This window comes from Phalangium opilio, unplaced genomic scaffold (genome assembly GCF_054372755.1).
Source record: "Phalangium opilio isolate 3A_F unplaced genomic scaffold, DU_Popi_V2 ptg000017l_1, whole genome shotgun sequence".
In the NCBI taxonomy this organism is placed as follows: domain Eukaryota; kingdom Metazoa; phylum Arthropoda; class Arachnida; order Opiliones; family Phalangiidae; genus Phalangium; species Phalangium opilio.
Genome location: NW_028324151.1, coordinates 997,810 through 1,014,004, shown reverse-complemented (window position 1 = coordinate 1,014,004; position 16,195 = coordinate 997,810). Strand labels below are relative to the sequence as shown.

Sequence of the window (16,195 nt, the reverse complement as noted above, 5' to 3'; positions counted from 1 at the left end):
AATATCCTTGATATCGAAACTGCATGGGCCATTTAAGTAGATTAATTTTAATTCAAAGACGAGAATTTAAAATGGTTACCAAGTAAAATTTAAAAGGGGCATGACCAATTGAAGTACGCTCTTCACAACCTTGTTAACCGAATCCACACTCAAGGTGTTCTATAACGAGAGATAGTGGTTAATAAACCTTATTAAGTCAACAGAAACGTGCCTTATCTTCGTACCTCGATCATTCCGATTAAACAAGGTCTTTCCTTAGAAACCCCTGGATTCTCGCAATATGTCGGCAGCGTTAGAACCATATTTGAAACTATCCCTTAATATTTGAGGTAAAATATGTCTTATCAAATCAATTTCAAATTTTTTACACGTCTTGTCAAATCGAGAAGTACGAGGAAACTGTAGATAAAACACGTTGGCAAAATCTAGTATTTTCTATTCAAAATGAATAAGGCGCTATACGTGGGAAAACTTAATACATAAAACAACTGGAACCTTACAATTACCCTGTAATAAAATTGTTTATCTAGAATTAACGTGTAATTATTCGTGAAAAGGAACCGCTTGAATAGGATATAATAAGCGCGCAGTTGCTCAAAATATGTTTCTTCATCACGCTACATTGTTTTCGACATGAACTAAACCACATACATAATTTCCCTCAGAATCGTGCGAAATCGTATCTCCGAAACTAGATTGGGTAACTTTCAAAGTAAATTAGCCACTTCCTTATACATTAAACTCAATTCCTTCCAAGAGTGCATTCGACAATAGTTGTAATTGCGTTTTAATTGTTGGCAAACACTAGCTCGTGTTTAACTATTGTAGTAAACACGCGGTTAATTAGTACTTTTTAGTATTTCGTATTTGAGAAAGCAAGTTCGGAAACTTTTCTTAACAGTGCGAGTTGTTTGTTTTATGAGCAATGAAAGCGGGTCGATTTCTATCGTTGTGTTTTAGAAACTTTTTATTGACTTCATTACTTGTGAAGCTACTTAACGATTTTCGCCATTTTTCTCCCAACAATGTGCTAATAGACTTTTAACCTTTAAAAGTAAAACGCGTGTCCGTTCTGATATTAATTAGTTCAAGGTTGATCATTTTCTTTATGAAAGTAAGTAATAGGCTAAATAATTAAATAAATACTGTACCATATTTTATTATTTATATCAAGTATGACATGACCGATATTACATTATTAATCTTTTTAAAACATTTATTTTTTTGGACTAGATAGATACGCTATACACTTTATTATATTAAATATTATGAATATTATTTTTGGAAGACATTTTTTGCGTATGAGCGAGCGGGTGATTGTATATCTTCAAATAGGAGAGTTCACTTTTCTACCCCGAAACGTCTTTAACTGATTTAATAACACCAAATATGTCAAAATGTGGTTTATAAAACCTACTAATTGACGCGTTTGGTATACCATTCCAAATTCCACTAATTGAGACAGAAGTTAATAGATGATTTTAATTCAAAAATTATATAAATGAAAATTAAATTCAGTGATCGACTTTCAGTCTCGTGTTTACAGTTTCGGATTTTCACGCCCAAAATATACAGTATTTTTAGCTATTTGAGGAAATCTTATTATGATAGTAGTTTTCCCCCTACTATTAGGGGGATTATACTACCACTTGGAATAGCTAAGACACCCTGGTTTAATTATACGCATCTTATGTTAAGGGTCAGTCGACCAATTTGACGTGACCTTTGATATAAAATGCTTCCGTCTTTTTAAATCCTTCTTGAAGAAAATGCCCTTAGAGCTTGCGGGCATAAACTGGGCATAGCGTCGTTTGGTAGGGCCAGTAAATTTGTCTGATTACCAATAGGTGTTAGGGCGGAGGGTTGTGGCGAAGGGCAAGTATCGGGACTAGAATCAGAGCCCAGAGGCGAATCCCACGTGCTATCCTCGTGAGTTGTCGACCCGTACGAAGAAGGCGATCTATTGGACCCGAGATGCTGAAGGTGACCTTGAAGCGAGACTTGCGGCGAGGAATCGGTAATCAGACTGGAAGTGACGTCGTGGTTTTCGTAGTTGCACGAGGATCTGCCGTGAGTGGCGAGTTGCCCCGTACCCGCGCACGTGGAAGAACGATGGTTCTCGTTTCGTAACGAGGAACCGTTCTGTCCTCGGCTTCCTGGTACGGAACTGGCTTGGATGACTTCGGTCATGAAAGCGATGTACATGATGGCCAATCTCAAGGTCTCAATACGGGATAACCTGAACAGGTACGGGTTTAAAGTGTTGTATACGCGCTCGAGACGATTAAGAGTTTATAAAAACATACCTCTTTTCGTATGCGAAGGTGGGCACCTTCTTCCTGAGCTTGTCGAACGCGGAGTTCAGATTGTACATACGGCGACGTTCGCGTATGTTGGCGGCCCTTCTTTGGGCCAGAGTGGCAACGCGACGTCTCGGTTTCGATTTATGGTGGTGATGCCCGTTGTGAGAGTTGTGATGTCCGTTCAGACTCTGTCGACCAGCGTGACCGGTCACGTTGTTCAAGGGACCCCCCGAATGATGGTGACTCAAGTGGTACAGACTCGGAACCGCGTGTAAACCTAGGTAGCGGGAAACCGAAAAAAAAATACGGATTTTCAAATAAATCAAGCCTCGAAAGATCGAATTCCGATTAAAAAAATGAATTCATTTTTGATCTGAACCTCAACTTGGTAAGTTTTAACGCTTCAAAGCTATATTGTTAATGTAATATCTTACCTGATGATAAATTAGTGGAGTTGTTGTTATGAGGGGAGGCGCTATTCCCATTAGCGTTATTGGGTGTGGCTCCGTTGGCCGTGTTATTGGCGCGAATTTGTTGGCAAAATCTCTGCACGGCCATATCGGAGACGGATCTGGCCGGAGAGCCGTTGGAGAGAGGGCCGCCGCCGCCGCAATGCGCCGCGCTGCTCCCCGCAAGGTGATGAGAGAACGGAGAGAATTCCCCTACGCCGGCGCACGCTAACCCAACCGGACCCTCCAACCGAGACGAGGAATCCCGGTGATGATGATGGTACCCGACGAAAGCGGCCGCCTGAAAATCATTATAGGGTTATCCGAAAAATAATACCGAAAAATTGTCAAAAATCTAGCGTCTCTTAATTATCTATAAAATACAATCAATTAAAATGGGAAAGGTAACACGCGTATTGGATTAAAAACCCATCTCATCTAATCTTCTAATTATCAACGATTTAAGTAGTATAATTCAGTATGGATAGAAGTTCTATCATAGAACGTTTAAAACTGAGCCAATTTCTAAGGCATGAACTCTGACCTACCTGCGGGTGATTAGCGGCGTTACTCTGTTGAATATCGCTCCAACAGGCGGCTAAGGGATTGTAGTTTTCGTCTTGAGGGGTTCCCGTACCGAAGTAGGACGTGGCGTGTATTCCAAAAGGGGCGTGGTGCAACGAATGGTGATGGGACACGTGATGAGGGCTCACGGGATGGTGGTGGTGGTGGTGACCTCCGGGATGCAATGATGAGTTGGAAACCGGGTTATGAGGCGATGAAATGGCGCCAGAATTGTTTGCTGGGATATTTGCGCCTGGATGCCTGTTAATAGCGATCAAAATAATCAATAAATTATTGGATATTAAGCATTTACCTATAGGATAGTTGGTTTTCGAGTTTTAGAACATGAAAGAACTTTTAGGAAAATTTATTCTGTCGCGTTTAAGTTTGAGGGCAAAGCCGACTTCCAGGCTGAAACGAGCCCGTGTTAATCCAATACGACCCTGTAGAAATGTTGTTCCCGCTATACACCGCGGCTCAGGGAGAAGCTAACATTCTGGCGTTTCTGCCGATAAATTTATATTTTAGTTTTAATTTTTAAAGCAAAATCTACTTTAATTTTGATTACTATTTTATTAATCCGCTAAATATTTAGATATTAAAGTTGTAAAATTAATTTAGAGTAGAAAATTGGTTCTGGTTCTAGTCTTTTGTTTATAAAAATAATTTCCCATAGATATAATCAATAATGCGAGAGAAGAAAAGGTTATTAAATTTACTTTGCCCCTTTTTTCTTGCTAGAAGATTAACGCGTAAAAGAGTTTATCTAAAGCAAGTAGGTCAATTTTCTTTGTAGAAATTTATCCTTTGCTAGTTAGAGGGGTGGCCTTAGTTATACAGAGACTTTGTTAGTTGAAATCGGCGGATTATCGCTTTTGAGGATGGATGTTACGGCGATTGAGTATAAGGGGAATGCTCACCTGAACGTGCCCAGTCCCAAATCGTAAGTGAAGGCGGCGGCAGCGGCTAATTCGAGAAAAGAGGCGGTGGCCGCGACTGTAGTATTTGGTTCGATGGTGGAAGAGTGGCTCGACTGATGCAGTTTCCTCCGATGGCACTCAGGTGTGGAAAATGTAGCGGCTGCGACAGCCTGTGGCAGCGGGCAGGGGGAGGATGAAGCCGTTACGGCGGCCGAGGCGGAAGCGGCGGCGGTAGGGGACAGTGTCGGAATTGCCGACGAGCTCGCTGATGAAGAAACTGTCGGCTGCACCACCGTAGCCGGGCTTACGGTCGAATTAGTCGCCATGTCGACAGCCGGAGCCGTCCTAGCGTGAAAACGGTTGCGCGCCTCCCCGCCAATACCTGTTCTCCCGACATTTTCGTTGGAATCGCTTAAAGAGTTGGACGGCACTGCCTGCGGCATGCTGCTCTCGAGCCGTGATGCCCAACTTTTGTCCCGGCGCCGAACGGATGAAGCGTATGGACCCCCAGATTCCGCACCCGACGGGGGTCCCGTTTCTGCCAAAGAAGATGACGAAGCTTCTTGCCAACCTGGTCGATAACTTCGGGGCGGACGGACCGAAGAAGAAGAAGAGGCTGGATCATCTCGTGTCTCTTCCTGGAGATGATTCCCGACTACTTGCCTGCTCAAAGCCGGAAAGACCGCCCCTCCGCGTACTCGAACGCACGTTCTTGCAGGGGCCATTTTTACAATCTACAAAAATAATAGTTTTCCAATTTATATTTATCGAAAAAATAAAATACGTAACTAGTTTCGGAGATATTTATAAATGGTTGGAGAAGTGGCTTTTAATTAGATAAAAACGTCTTTATCCGTGATACATATTTCTACAGAGTAACTTTGCAAATTAAATCCTAATTAATTTTCTGGCATTTTTTCATCTATGCTAGAAATAATGGCGTACTAACTAACCTAAAACGAAGTTGATTTTAAACAACTTCTAATTAATTTACTTCTAATTTCTATAATACCTTTAATATACGAAATTCCAATCCTAAATTTCATCAATGAGGTTAAAAATCATCAATTAATTTGGGTCTGTGACGCTATACTTTAAACTTAAGAATATGAAATCGTTAAGAATATAAGGGTACATATATATATGGCCAGCGAGCTCTGGTTGGAAGAGAAATTTAAAGTTGACTATGCCGCCAGCCGTGTCAAAAATCGAATACGCTCCATTACATCTTTGACGAGGAAGTTTCTGTAGGCCAATATCTCTCCTCCTACTCCCCCAATATGGCCTCCGAAGAAGGATAGAGCAGGGAAACGCGTGTAGACCATTGAATTATACGCTCCGAAACCTACCAAAGGCTGTTACGTATGATATATAGCCGTTGAGAGTCTTAGTTTGTCCCAAATTCCTAATGGAAAAGGAGTTTTTTCAACGGGAATTACGAGGCAAACCAAGCCGCTGATATTATGAATGGGGAAAGGACGTCTGGCTTTTGGAATTGCTCCCAAGTTTTGGTTTCTCCTGACTCTGATTGGATGAAACGAGAGAGGGCTGCTTAACCAATAGGAAAGCTAGCATATGCTGCTCGGAAAATCGATGGAGCTTGCTTGGATGCCAGCGCTTAGAGTCGTGGTGCGTGATGCGGGCTATTAATGTCTTATAGCCGCCTTGGAGTAATTAAACATAAGAGGCATTTTTTCACTTAAATTTATTTACGTCTAGAATAGGCGTGTGTACCTTTTTTCAGCGAGTTGTACACAATATTACTTCTTTTACCCGGTATATCATACCGTGAGAATTCTTATCTTTGTTTTTCTCCGTGAAAACTCTATTTTTAATTACTCCAAGAGTTTACTATTTATACAAAAAGCAAAAGAATCTGTATAGACGAGATTCTAGCCTTCTTTTTGCGTATTTATGACACGCTTTAATAATGTTAAGACCTTAGACAAAAATAAGTTTAACATTCTCTATAAGCTTTAGCTAAATATTGCTTTTTTGTTTAGTTAGAGCTCAATTTAGGCCTGTTCCTTATTGGTTTTCCTTTGTTAATTCTAGTAAGGTCATTGTCTAGAAGCCTAGAAAAATTAAATAACCTCTTGACCTTTTGATCATACGTAATATTATTCAATTCCACCGTAGAGTGTTTGGTTTATCGAGTTTATTCTTGGTTTATATAATGAATTTGCGTAAGGCAATTCGGTAACAAGTATAATTTGGTAGCAATCAATGACACAATATACAAAGTGAGAGCCGCATTATACTAACACGGTAGCCGCCGTCAAGTAGCCACGTGCACGTGCGACTGTGGCAATATCCAACAAAGATATCAATCTGCCGCCTGCAACGCTAACTCCGCTAAGTCAAGCCAGGATTATCGGTCCCCACCGTCCTTTTGTTACCATATAATAAACCGTAAAAAGATTACGCTCTCTCCCTGACTGTTTGTTGTGCAAAATTTCCATGGACCTTTTCCGTAGGAACTCGGAGCTGTTTCGCGTTCAGCGCTGATTTTTAATAAAGGATAGGCTTGTCAAAGGTAAGGACGCGGCTGACTCGCGATGGTCTATGGGTTCTTATTGAAAAAGACGTCATTGGAAGCAGCTGAGAGGGATTCGATCCGGTTGTATTGGAGCTGAGGCTTAAGCAAACTCGGTTGATACACTTTTAATCGGCTAATCCCTACAGAGTGACGGGGTACTTGGAGCGCACCGACCGATCGCTTACGACCCTCTCTTTTCTATTTCAGAGCGAGGAAGCTGTATCTCTTCATTCGGAGTATTTTGGTACCATATCATTATGATTTACCTGCGTTATACAGTACAATTAACGTTTAATTTTAATTAAAATAATATTATTTTAATCGGGAATTTGGGTATGACTTCCTGTTTTAATATATTTATACAGAAAAATCTTTATTTTCAATTAACAATATACATCTTAATGATCACGCGAATTTCAATCCATTGTGAATTAAATGAAGGCGCAGTTACGACGTATTTGCATTGCGAAGGTCGCGTCTTGATCTCTTTTTTACGTGGCTATGGGTGGGTCAGGTGGGCGAGTTTCACTTGTTAGGCGATTATCCGTTGCTGGAGGAGGGATTTGACCCCCTTTTGAGAGTGTGAGAGATTGATTCTCGACGTCGCCTTTGAGGTCACGCTCGTTTACCCCGGTTAAGGGGGAGATCGGCCTAAAGTAATTTGTAAACTAAATACCCTGAGAGTTTCAGCACGTGCGCTCGCGCCAACCCAAAAGAAGCGCCAATAAAATTAGCAACAATTTTACGCAAGCTCAATGGAAAATACCCTGAACGAAAATCCATAAAGATCAGTTAATTTATGCGCTTAGAAAGTCGTAAGTAGCGCCGTTTTCTCATAGTGGTTAATAATTAAAAAATTTATCAAAAATAGACCAATTTTTTTATGGAATATTTTATAAAAATGCATTGTTTCATATGGAGATTTCCATTCGAATATTGACTTCTCAGCCACTGAATTATCTCCGCGATTAACGAGGTAAATAAAGTAATTTAGCAGTCATGAACCCCAATGCGGAACCATTTAAAATGGCGGCTAGTGCCAGTCCATTTAAAATTAGTGGTAAAAAGAAAGATGCCCAATTAGAGGCGAATGTTTCCGAGAAGAGTCGAGCGGAAGAACCAGTTTCGGGGATTGTGGCTGAGAACCAACCCATCACTAACGATTTAATTATCCGTTTGAAAGAGTCCGAAAAAATGTTGGTAGCGCTAGAGGCTCAACTCGCTAAGAAGATGGAGGACATCAATATGAAACGAGGCGACTTCCTGGATCTCATCAGGAATTGGAAGGAAGAGAACGAAGGTAGCGCGGCTTCGCCTTCGAATCGATTGTTCGCGGATGTCCAGCTGGCTCAATGGGCAAACGCCTTAAACGAATACAAGATACTCGAGCTGACCTTGGAAGTGAAAACCATGACCGATAGACTCGATGAAAAACGGAAACAACTTGACAAGGTCAAAGAAATTTGCGGAAATAAAATTTGAAATACGCAATGAGAATTTATTTAATTTATTTGAATGACGAAAAGAGATACTTTTTAATTATTTAATTTCCGTATAGATTAAGCCCCTTTTAATTGATATGTTTTGCAAAGACCTATTAAATGTATTTAAGCATTGACTAAGTTTTCAATCAATAAAGAAGTTTTTATAAGAGTAATTATTTCGTATTTTACTTCCCATAAACCTACAGTGTGCATGTGCTCGGTAGTTAGGCCTAATTGTACTTAGTAGATGAGTATAATAAATTATATTTTAATATCAGTACCTCTGAAAGTAATTAATTCGCAAAGCCTATGTTACTTTAATCGCTGGAGAATTGTAATTGAAGAGACATCATATACTCGTAAGGGGACTCAAAATTATGGAAATACGCTTACAAGCAGGCTATTCGAGGATTTGGTGTTAAAATTCCTTGTGCAGGTGTCAATATGGGTATCTCTTACTCCCAGTCAAATATAGGGATAAACATTAATGCTGTTTTCCATTTTCATTATCCATGGAGTAAATTTATTGGAGTTAAAATAAAACACACAAGTCACATTGCAGCTACTTTTCCTGAAATATTTCTCCGTGGTTTCACGCTACTAGAACTAAAATGATTTTAAATGTTAAACGCAATTTAACCTTGAAAAATATATCTAAAATGCTTAGAAAATAAATTTTTACATTTTTTTAAAGTCTAATGGCTGACATACTGGACCGAGATAACGAAACCCCCTAGATGATTTTACAAGTCTCTTTTGACTTCTTTTCTATATTCTCTATTATAAAATACTCGAGAAAGTCGCGTGAACTTCAAAAAATTATTTCAAAAAAGTGCAATATTTGTTTTATTATGTTTAATTTTAATCTTGGTTTTTTTATGAAATCTGAAATCAGCGCGTTTATGCTTTTGTTTAAATTCATATCGCCGATGAGTTTTAACGGGTCAAGTTAAAGAGCTTTTAATCCGAGTAGTTTAAATCTAATTCGTGCGTAGCTTGCGTAGTTAAAATGGATCCCGAAGATTTCAACAACAAATCCTATCGACAATTAGGTAATTGTATTTGATTAATTTTAACAGTATTTAATTTACTTATCGGAATAGTTCATAGAATTATTAAGTGAACCTGTAGCGTATAAATTAAGCTATTATTACAAATCTGTAATTATTCCTAAACGCCCCCCAAATTTTTGAAACCATTGTAACGTAGCCCGAATTTTTGCTAAACGCGAGTTAAATATTTGTAGGCAAGTTGAATATAAACCCGGAAGGCGAGCGAGGACGTGCCCAACAACGACAATTAGGTCAAGAATCCGCGAGTCAGGTCGCCAGAGCCTTATCGCAAAGTCATCAACCCGAAACTGGCGCATCGGGTGATTCGAGTTCAAATGCTCCTCCATCCAGTGCCCCCTCATCACGTTTGAAAAGCAAAAATTTCGCTTTTAGGCCTAAAGAACGCTTGCTGGTAGCTGGGCTATCACCAATTGGACCTAAAGGACGCGCGCTAACTAGCGCAACACCAGTTGATTTTAAAGGACGCGAGCAACTTCAAGCAACTTCCCAAGTTGGGCCGCAAGGGCAACCGCCAACTGGATTATCACCGGTTCACTATAGAGGATTCGCACCAACTGAGCCGTCGTTAGTAAGGCCTCAAGGACGTTTCGCAGCGTGGTTACCTCCGGATAGTCCTATACCACCTCCTTTTATTCCAAGAATTCCTCGTATCAAACACGAATTTCCTCAACATCCACCCGCGCCATCCCAACAGCAAGCTCAAGATATATCGACGACAGATACGAGAGTTACGGAGTCTTCGGCAGTTCAACCATGGTCCTTGGCTAGATATTCTGGAAATAGGTCATTTCGACGCCAAAGACGCGGAGTTACCACGAGTGCGGCCCACCAAGTTGAATCATCGCAAGCTTCGCCGCACTCCGAAGCTAGTGCATCTGCCGGTCCCGAGGGAATTCTGCCGTATTTACCTCCGCAGGATCAATTTTCCCAATCTTTACCGGTACCTCAATACGGGATCGTTAAGCTGCCTCACACCGAAAGTTCATTTCGACCATATCAAGGATTTGTACCCATCATGCACGGGCCTAGAGGCCCTAGAATAGATTGGCGAGGTCCGCACATGACTCAAGCTTTCCATAATGTTTCGCAAAATCTGATAAATCAAGAGTTCAACCCTATTTTCCAACGACAAATGAATTTTCTGGCTCAACAAGCGCACGCTCACCAGCTGACTAAACAATTGCGGATTCAGGTACCGGACGAAGTTGATCGTTACACGCCCGAAGAACAAAGATACGTCGACGCCGTAAGAAGTGAAATGGAAAAAGAACATAGAGAACTCGACATTTATTCGCCCAATGAACTGCAAAAAGAACAGGATCGTATTGAGTTTTCTCATCAAGAACGACACGATCTCGATGACGCTATCGTCGATGACGAAGCGTGGCATCGACTCTCGGAGGAGACGGACCTTCAAGACACCGAAGAAATAGAAGGTTTTACGCCCGAAGAACAACGAGAACTCGATCAAGCCGTTAGACTCGAAGAAGAGGTCCATTCGCGACAAGAGGATTTCAGCCGTCAAGTAGAATTACATTCTGATGACGAGGCTTTTAGGCCCGAAGCACGACCCGCAAAATGGGAATCGCGTTACTTAGTCGCTGAAGGTACGGAAGCCTCGAGCTTACCGCAAAAACAAGTCTCCGAAGTTTCTCCGTCCGACTCAAAATCTAAAGAAACGTCCGAGTTTGATTCGGATTCCGAATCCATGATAGTCGTATTTTCCAGTGGAGCGGTTAACGCCAAGTCCAAGGTGATTTCGCTTTTAATTTCCCATAGCCTTGGCTTAATTTTATTTTATTTTTAATTCTAGAGTAAGACGCGATATCCTTTGCCATCCGATGACACTGAAGCCCAATTACTGGTAGCGGAACTCCGCGCCCGGGTTCGCGAGAGACAATGTCAGGTCAGCTTGCTTCGCGAACAAATCACTTTAAAAATCGAGCTCTACAGAAAACTGACTCGACAATCATTCGACGTTCAACACGACTGGGTGAAAATACGCCAATCGAACGAAGACAGTTACGCCAAATTGCGCGAGGAGTTCGTCAAAGTTGAACACGAAAATTCCTCTTCGCAAGCCAAGGTCAATAAATTGAATTCTAATTTGCAAGAGTTAGAGGAAAATTACGAAAGCGCTAAGAATCAGATTGAAAATCTGACTAAAAATACCGGCGTTGAACGTTGGCTCCACGATTTAAATAAGGATAAGATTTAATAATTTTAATGACGAAAATATTTTAGTTTAAGTAAAAACTATGGCGTACATTTAATTAAAACAAGATTTTACCGCTAAATAGTAAATTCATTTTATAATTCACTTTCAATTGGCGGAAATAAAGCTATTTTAAAGTAATATTTTTCAGTTTTCGTTGCGTTCTTTAAGCTTACGTAGTGTATATCATATTTAACACGATATAAATATAAATTTATATTTCCATAACAATATTTCTATTGTGGAACAACGTGCGGAAATTCTCGATATTAGGTATCTTTGGTATATTAGTATTTTAAACTTTAACATTTAAATATTAATACGTTAATTGTTAATTAGGATGGTTATCAAGCTAAACTACTGGCACGCGAGTAGTGCAGAAAGCACAAAATAATATAAATGGAGTTCAGAAGCCCCAATTTGATTGTAGTTCCCGTAGAACTTAAGACGATGTCTAGGCCCACGTACCGGCTGACCATAATTGGTTCCATTGTTGACCAGGCCCCTTCGGCTCCACCAAATAAGAGTTTCTCGGGTAAATTAGGCATAGAGTCTGAAGGGAAGAAAAAACCTCTAAAGATTAACCAAACAACGCTTGACTTGAAATCACAATCAAATACCATTAAGCTTTCCAATTATGTAAATGAGTGTCAGATTTTCGCTGAAATCCAAAGGAGGTATTGTAGAATCTTCGGGTACTGATGGTACGAAAGGTCTGGTGAATTTGCACCAGAACTTGTCGGGTCCATCGTGGTCAGTTACTGAATTTTGAAAGTCCGATTGTATTTCGCTAGCCGGGACTTTCTTATCCGCTAAGAAGTATGATTTTATTTCGCCTTGCGTTTCGGTTAATCGATTGCAAGACAGAAGAGTCATGTTAATGGGATACTGAAACGAAAAATTGTTATTATTGATTGAATTGGAAGGAAATTTTAGAAGAAATATAAATTTTATAATTTGCCAAATGTATTGGTAATCGATAAAGACATTTAAAAAGTATAATCTTGACATAAAATATCCATTTGCCATTGTTTAAATTTAGAAATCTAATCTTATTTAATTTTATTTAGTTTTGAAGACGTATTTAACAAGGGGTTGGTCAAGGCACTGGTCAGCCTCTTACCATTCCGGAGGCATTAAGGAAACCGATTCCCAAGTATTGGTTAGCTCGGACTTTCCCTCCCATGATAAATTCGACCGTTTTATTGTCGTCCGTCAGTTGCCAGGTTAAAAAATATTCGCAACCATCTGGTGAACAGCCGTCTTTTTCCGTTCTTCCGATTCTGACGCAACCCTTTTCCAAACCACACTGCCTTCTAGATGGTGCTGCAAAGATAGGCCAATTACCAACGTGATTGGTAATTTCCCCTGAAAGTAATTAACTTACGAAATTCGTTGAATGTCAATGTTTGTTCGCTTTTTCCTCGCCAGTACTTTGTTCCGGACACAATGACTGCCGCGCTGAAAGAAACCAGTTACCCTATCAATCATGTTGGCCTATTTATATAGAGAAACTTTTCAAGGTCGCCTACTCCGCGATAATGTCGCCACTCGGTTCATCCGGAGCTTTCCAAAAAACTGTGGTCGTATTTCGGTTCTTAATCGTCTCGGAAGAAAAGTTGGGTCCGGTAAAGAGAAAAGTGTCTTCGCTCTTGTCACCTTCGCACTTTTGAACCATTTCCATTTTATCTTTGTCCCCCACGAAGTTACCAACTCGGTCCTTTTGGCGTTCATCTTCGTTGTCATCTGACACTGGACGGATTTGAATGGCGTATCCTTCGATTCTCACTTCCTCAGTTAAGGCCTCCAAGTCAACTGCGTCAAAATGTAATTGATATAAAATATAATCCCGGAACTTCATTCTAATCCGCGATTTAACAATTTGATACTGATCTATTGCGAAGGTCACACTCAAATTCATTGGAAAATCGAAGTTTTGACAGTTACGAATTCTTTGGGTTATAAGGCTTAACGATCTCTACGGAGGAGGAGTTTCCGATACAGGAAATCGATTGTAAACAGAAGAAAAGTTAGTAAACACGCTCAATAATATAGCGAAGTACACGAAATCGTTTCACCTGCCTTTCAAAAAGAAAACCAGACCCTTTGCCAATACTCGAGACTCTTTAATAAATACACAAATGTCTAGGAGCAGCGCTAGGAAATGAATGTATAGCTTCTTTTATACGGTTGCAACTATTAAGTTTCGTAGCTAGAAATCATCCAAAAAACGAGGTCGTTTGAATCATTGAGGAAAATCACTTTCATTAATTCCAGTACCGAAAGTGTTTTCGGGGACTTGGTTCCATTATAACCCCGAGTATTAAGACTTAGCTAAAGTTAAATGAACATTGGTAATTATTATAATAGCGTATGTTCAGCTCATTTTGAGGAACATTATACAATAGATGAACTCTAGAATATAGAGCACCAAACGAAATACGTTTTTAATTACGCCCTAATTAATTTATAAATTTGGCAGAATGGCTTCTCATTCCATCAACGATAAAAATACGCCTCGAGTAACGAAACATATTTTGGCCCTTAATACGCACTTAATCAAGTGAAGCGCTCGTCATATACAAAACAAGAGATAGTTAACCGTATAATGCCCGTCACGCACCACAAAGGTTATCGCCTTTTCATTATCGCGTTGCTGGGAAATAATAGCTTTTGGCTTGCGACAGCCTTTAGGGTTAATGCGATAGCTTATTTGTGGTCATCAAAATGATATTGGGCGGGATCACTCTCTAGTATTTTTTTGGGCAGGGCACTCGATTAGAAATAAACAACGCCATGCACCATCTTCGTAGATATGGGTACACAAACATAAATAATATAATTAGCGATAAATACGACGAAAGTGACTGCCCATATGAATTCAAACCGTTCAAAAGTGATACGAGATACTATAAATAATCAGACTTATCGAAGCTACCTTACTTCTACCTGTAATATCAAAATTTTATTAGACGCGGAGTTACGCTATTTTCAGAAGTTTTGGCGCGTGACCTTTCAAAACGCGAGTGGACCTCATTATTCTTAATCATAGAAATAGCCAAGCTCATACGCGTAAATGCTTTAGACGCGACGATGCGTTTCATTAGAGAGTCCAATTTTAGCCTGTCCCGAGTTGACCGCTGGCCGCCCGTCGCCTACACGGAATTATTACTCATTCCCGATTATAAAATAAAGCCGCTCATTACGCTTTTCGTAAAAATTAATGAGGTTTGATTAGCTTTCTAAGTGTATTAATTAAACTGTGTACTAATGGCGCCGTTAGTCGTTACGCTTCGATAGTTTGGGTCAAATTTGACAAGCCGAAGGTCAAGTTTGAACCACTGTATTAATTAATTAGGCTTTTAATAATTAACTGTTGGCGTGGTTGCCAAAAAATCATTCTCCTTATTATGAGAAAACATTTGCGTGTACATTTTTTTTTTTCGGATTCCAACTTCAGGATTAGGAAATCTGTTTAAAATAACTCCGACTATTTATTATCTCGTATGTTTTTTGCTATCTCCATCTTTTCCTAATAGGGCTATAATTTGGTCCAAGGTTTTCTTCGTATCTCTTCCGAGTATCGCGAATAAGGCCGAAAACTAAATGAAGTACAACTTACTTTGAATAACACGATTTCTCCTATAAACCGTTTCGTTTAGTCTAATCTTGAAAATGGCATCAGTTACTAGTTCAATTTGTGGCGTATTTTGGACGGTTGGTTCTTGACTCGGGGTCGGGTCTCCATCCGAATTAGTCACGTTTTTAGCAATGGCACCCTCGGTCGTTGTGGTCACTGTATCTAAGGGTCCCGCGTAAAATGGTTCCATGGTATCGCATGAACTGGCGTTGAAAGCGAACCTAACATCTTTACTAATGGCGTAAGCTTTGGAGAAAAGTACGTTTAAAGTTAAAAAGATCAAAATATAAGTATAATCCTTTCGATGAGAGTTAAGGAAACCGCTCATGGTTATCTCGGACGCTTAATCGAAATGAATCCTAACAAGTTGCGAATTTACGGGAACTGGAATTTCTATGGCACGCTACGAGAAAGTCTAGACACGGAATTAAGTAGCGCGCCGATCGACTGACCATTCGCGCTTGCACGCTCCCTATAGAAAAAGTTTCGCCGGCTTGAAATGATACGTCCGAATCGACATGGATTGCAAAGTACAGCGTTACGTCATAAATGGTTTGGAATATGTTTTAGGCCCCTTTTCATCTATCGAAGTTCTCGCGAGGTAGCGGCGTTTGAGGGAATAAAAGGGGTGAAGCGTAGAGATCAGTACATTCTCTCATTCTGGTCATCGAGAAAACTCTTCGAATTAGCGACGTTTCTCTCACATCGAGAACGTGGGAATGAAGTTAATTATTTCCAAGTCCGTTTGTGCCTAACCATTTGTCAAGAAGCCGTGGATTTTAACGGAGAGACACGCATTGTATAGAGTCCGTTACCAAGGGAAACACTCTCCCTCTCAGCTACAGGTACTAAAGTCTACAACAACTTTTAAGGTCTCGGGCAATGTCGATAAACCTGCAATCTACTTAAGAGAAAACGCGTTATTTCTTAGAATACGTCCTTATGGCATAGCTAGTCCCCTTTAAACTGGAGTTACCACGTTCTGCACTTTGGTAGGGTGCTAAGGCG

The 16,195-nt window shown here is 40.2% G+C and overlaps 3 protein-coding genes across 3 annotated transcripts; 1 reads left to right on the top strand and 2 right to left on the bottom strand.

Annotated features, from left to right (window-relative positions):
• Positions 1–1,749: 1,749 nt before the first annotated feature.
• On the bottom strand, positions 1,750–4,961 carry LOC149702176 (uncharacterized). The gene is made up of 5 exons (XM_089867078.1): positions 4,237–4,961; positions 3,301–3,577; positions 2,738–3,053; positions 2,307–2,580; positions 1,750–2,239 (listed from the first exon to the last, which is right to left on the bottom strand). Exons 1-5 carry the CDS (start codon positions 4,959–4,961, stop codon positions 1,750–1,752), a joined length of 2,082 nt encoding a protein of 693 aa, XP_089723204.1.
• Positions 4,962–9,059: 4,098 nt separating this feature from the next.
• LOC149702175 (uncharacterized) lies at positions 9,060–11,571 on the top strand. Its single transcript, XM_089865970.1, has 3 exons — positions 9,060–9,311; positions 9,506–11,085; positions 11,146–11,571. Exons 1-3 carry the CDS (start codon positions 9,269–9,271, stop codon positions 11,548–11,550), a joined length of 2,028 nt encoding a protein of 675 aa, XP_089722096.1. The 5' UTR covers positions 9,060–9,268; the 3' UTR covers positions 11,551–11,571.
• LOC149702174 (uncharacterized) lies at positions 11,541–15,515 on the bottom strand. Its single transcript, XM_089865972.1, has 6 exons — positions 15,170–15,515; positions 13,080–13,362; positions 12,935–13,008; positions 12,671–12,873; positions 12,168–12,435; positions 11,541–12,100 (listed from the first exon to the last, which is right to left on the bottom strand). Exons 1-6 carry the CDS (start codon positions 15,513–15,515, stop codon positions 11,895–11,897), a joined length of 1,380 nt encoding a protein of 459 aa, XP_089722098.1. The 3' UTR covers positions 11,541–11,894.
• Positions 15,516–16,195: the final 680 nt, after the last annotated feature.

Bases quoted from the DNA above. Each gene is read 5' to 3' on its own strand.
- LOC149702176 (XM_089867078.1), bottom strand. From the start codon at position 4,961: ATGGCCCCTGCAAGAACGTGCGTTCGAGTACGCGGAGGGGCGGTCTTT. The intron at 3,578-4,236 runs GTGAGCATTCCC...CGCTATTAACAG, and splicing joins TTGGGACTGGGCACGTTCAG to GCATCCAGGCGCAAATATCC. The intron at 2,581-2,737 runs GTAAGATATTAC...CCCGCTACCTAG, and splicing joins CTCCACTAATTTATCATCAG to GTTTACACGCGGTTCCGAGT.
- LOC149702175 (XM_089865970.1), top strand. From the start codon at position 9,269: ATGGATCCCGAAGATTTCAACAACAAATCCTATCGACAATTAG. The intron at 9,312-9,505 runs GTAATTGTATTT...AAATATTTGTAG, and splicing joins CAAATCCTATCGACAATTAG to GCAAGTTGAATATAAACCCG. The intron at 11,086-11,145 runs GTGATTTCGCTT...TTTTAATTCTAG, and splicing joins CGGTTAACGCCAAGTCCAAG to AGTAAGACGCGATATCCTTT.
- LOC149702174 (XM_089865972.1), bottom strand. From the start codon at position 15,515: ATGAGCGGTTTCCTTAACTCTCATCGAAAGGATTATACTTATATTTTG. The intron at 12,874-12,934 runs GTAAGTTAATTA...CTATCTTTGCAG, and splicing joins ATTGACATTCAACGAATTTC to CACCATCTAGAAGGCAGTGT. The intron at 12,436-12,670 runs GTAAGAGGCTGA...TTTTCGTTTCAG, and splicing joins TCCTTAATGCCTCCGGAATG to TATCCCATTAACATGACTCT.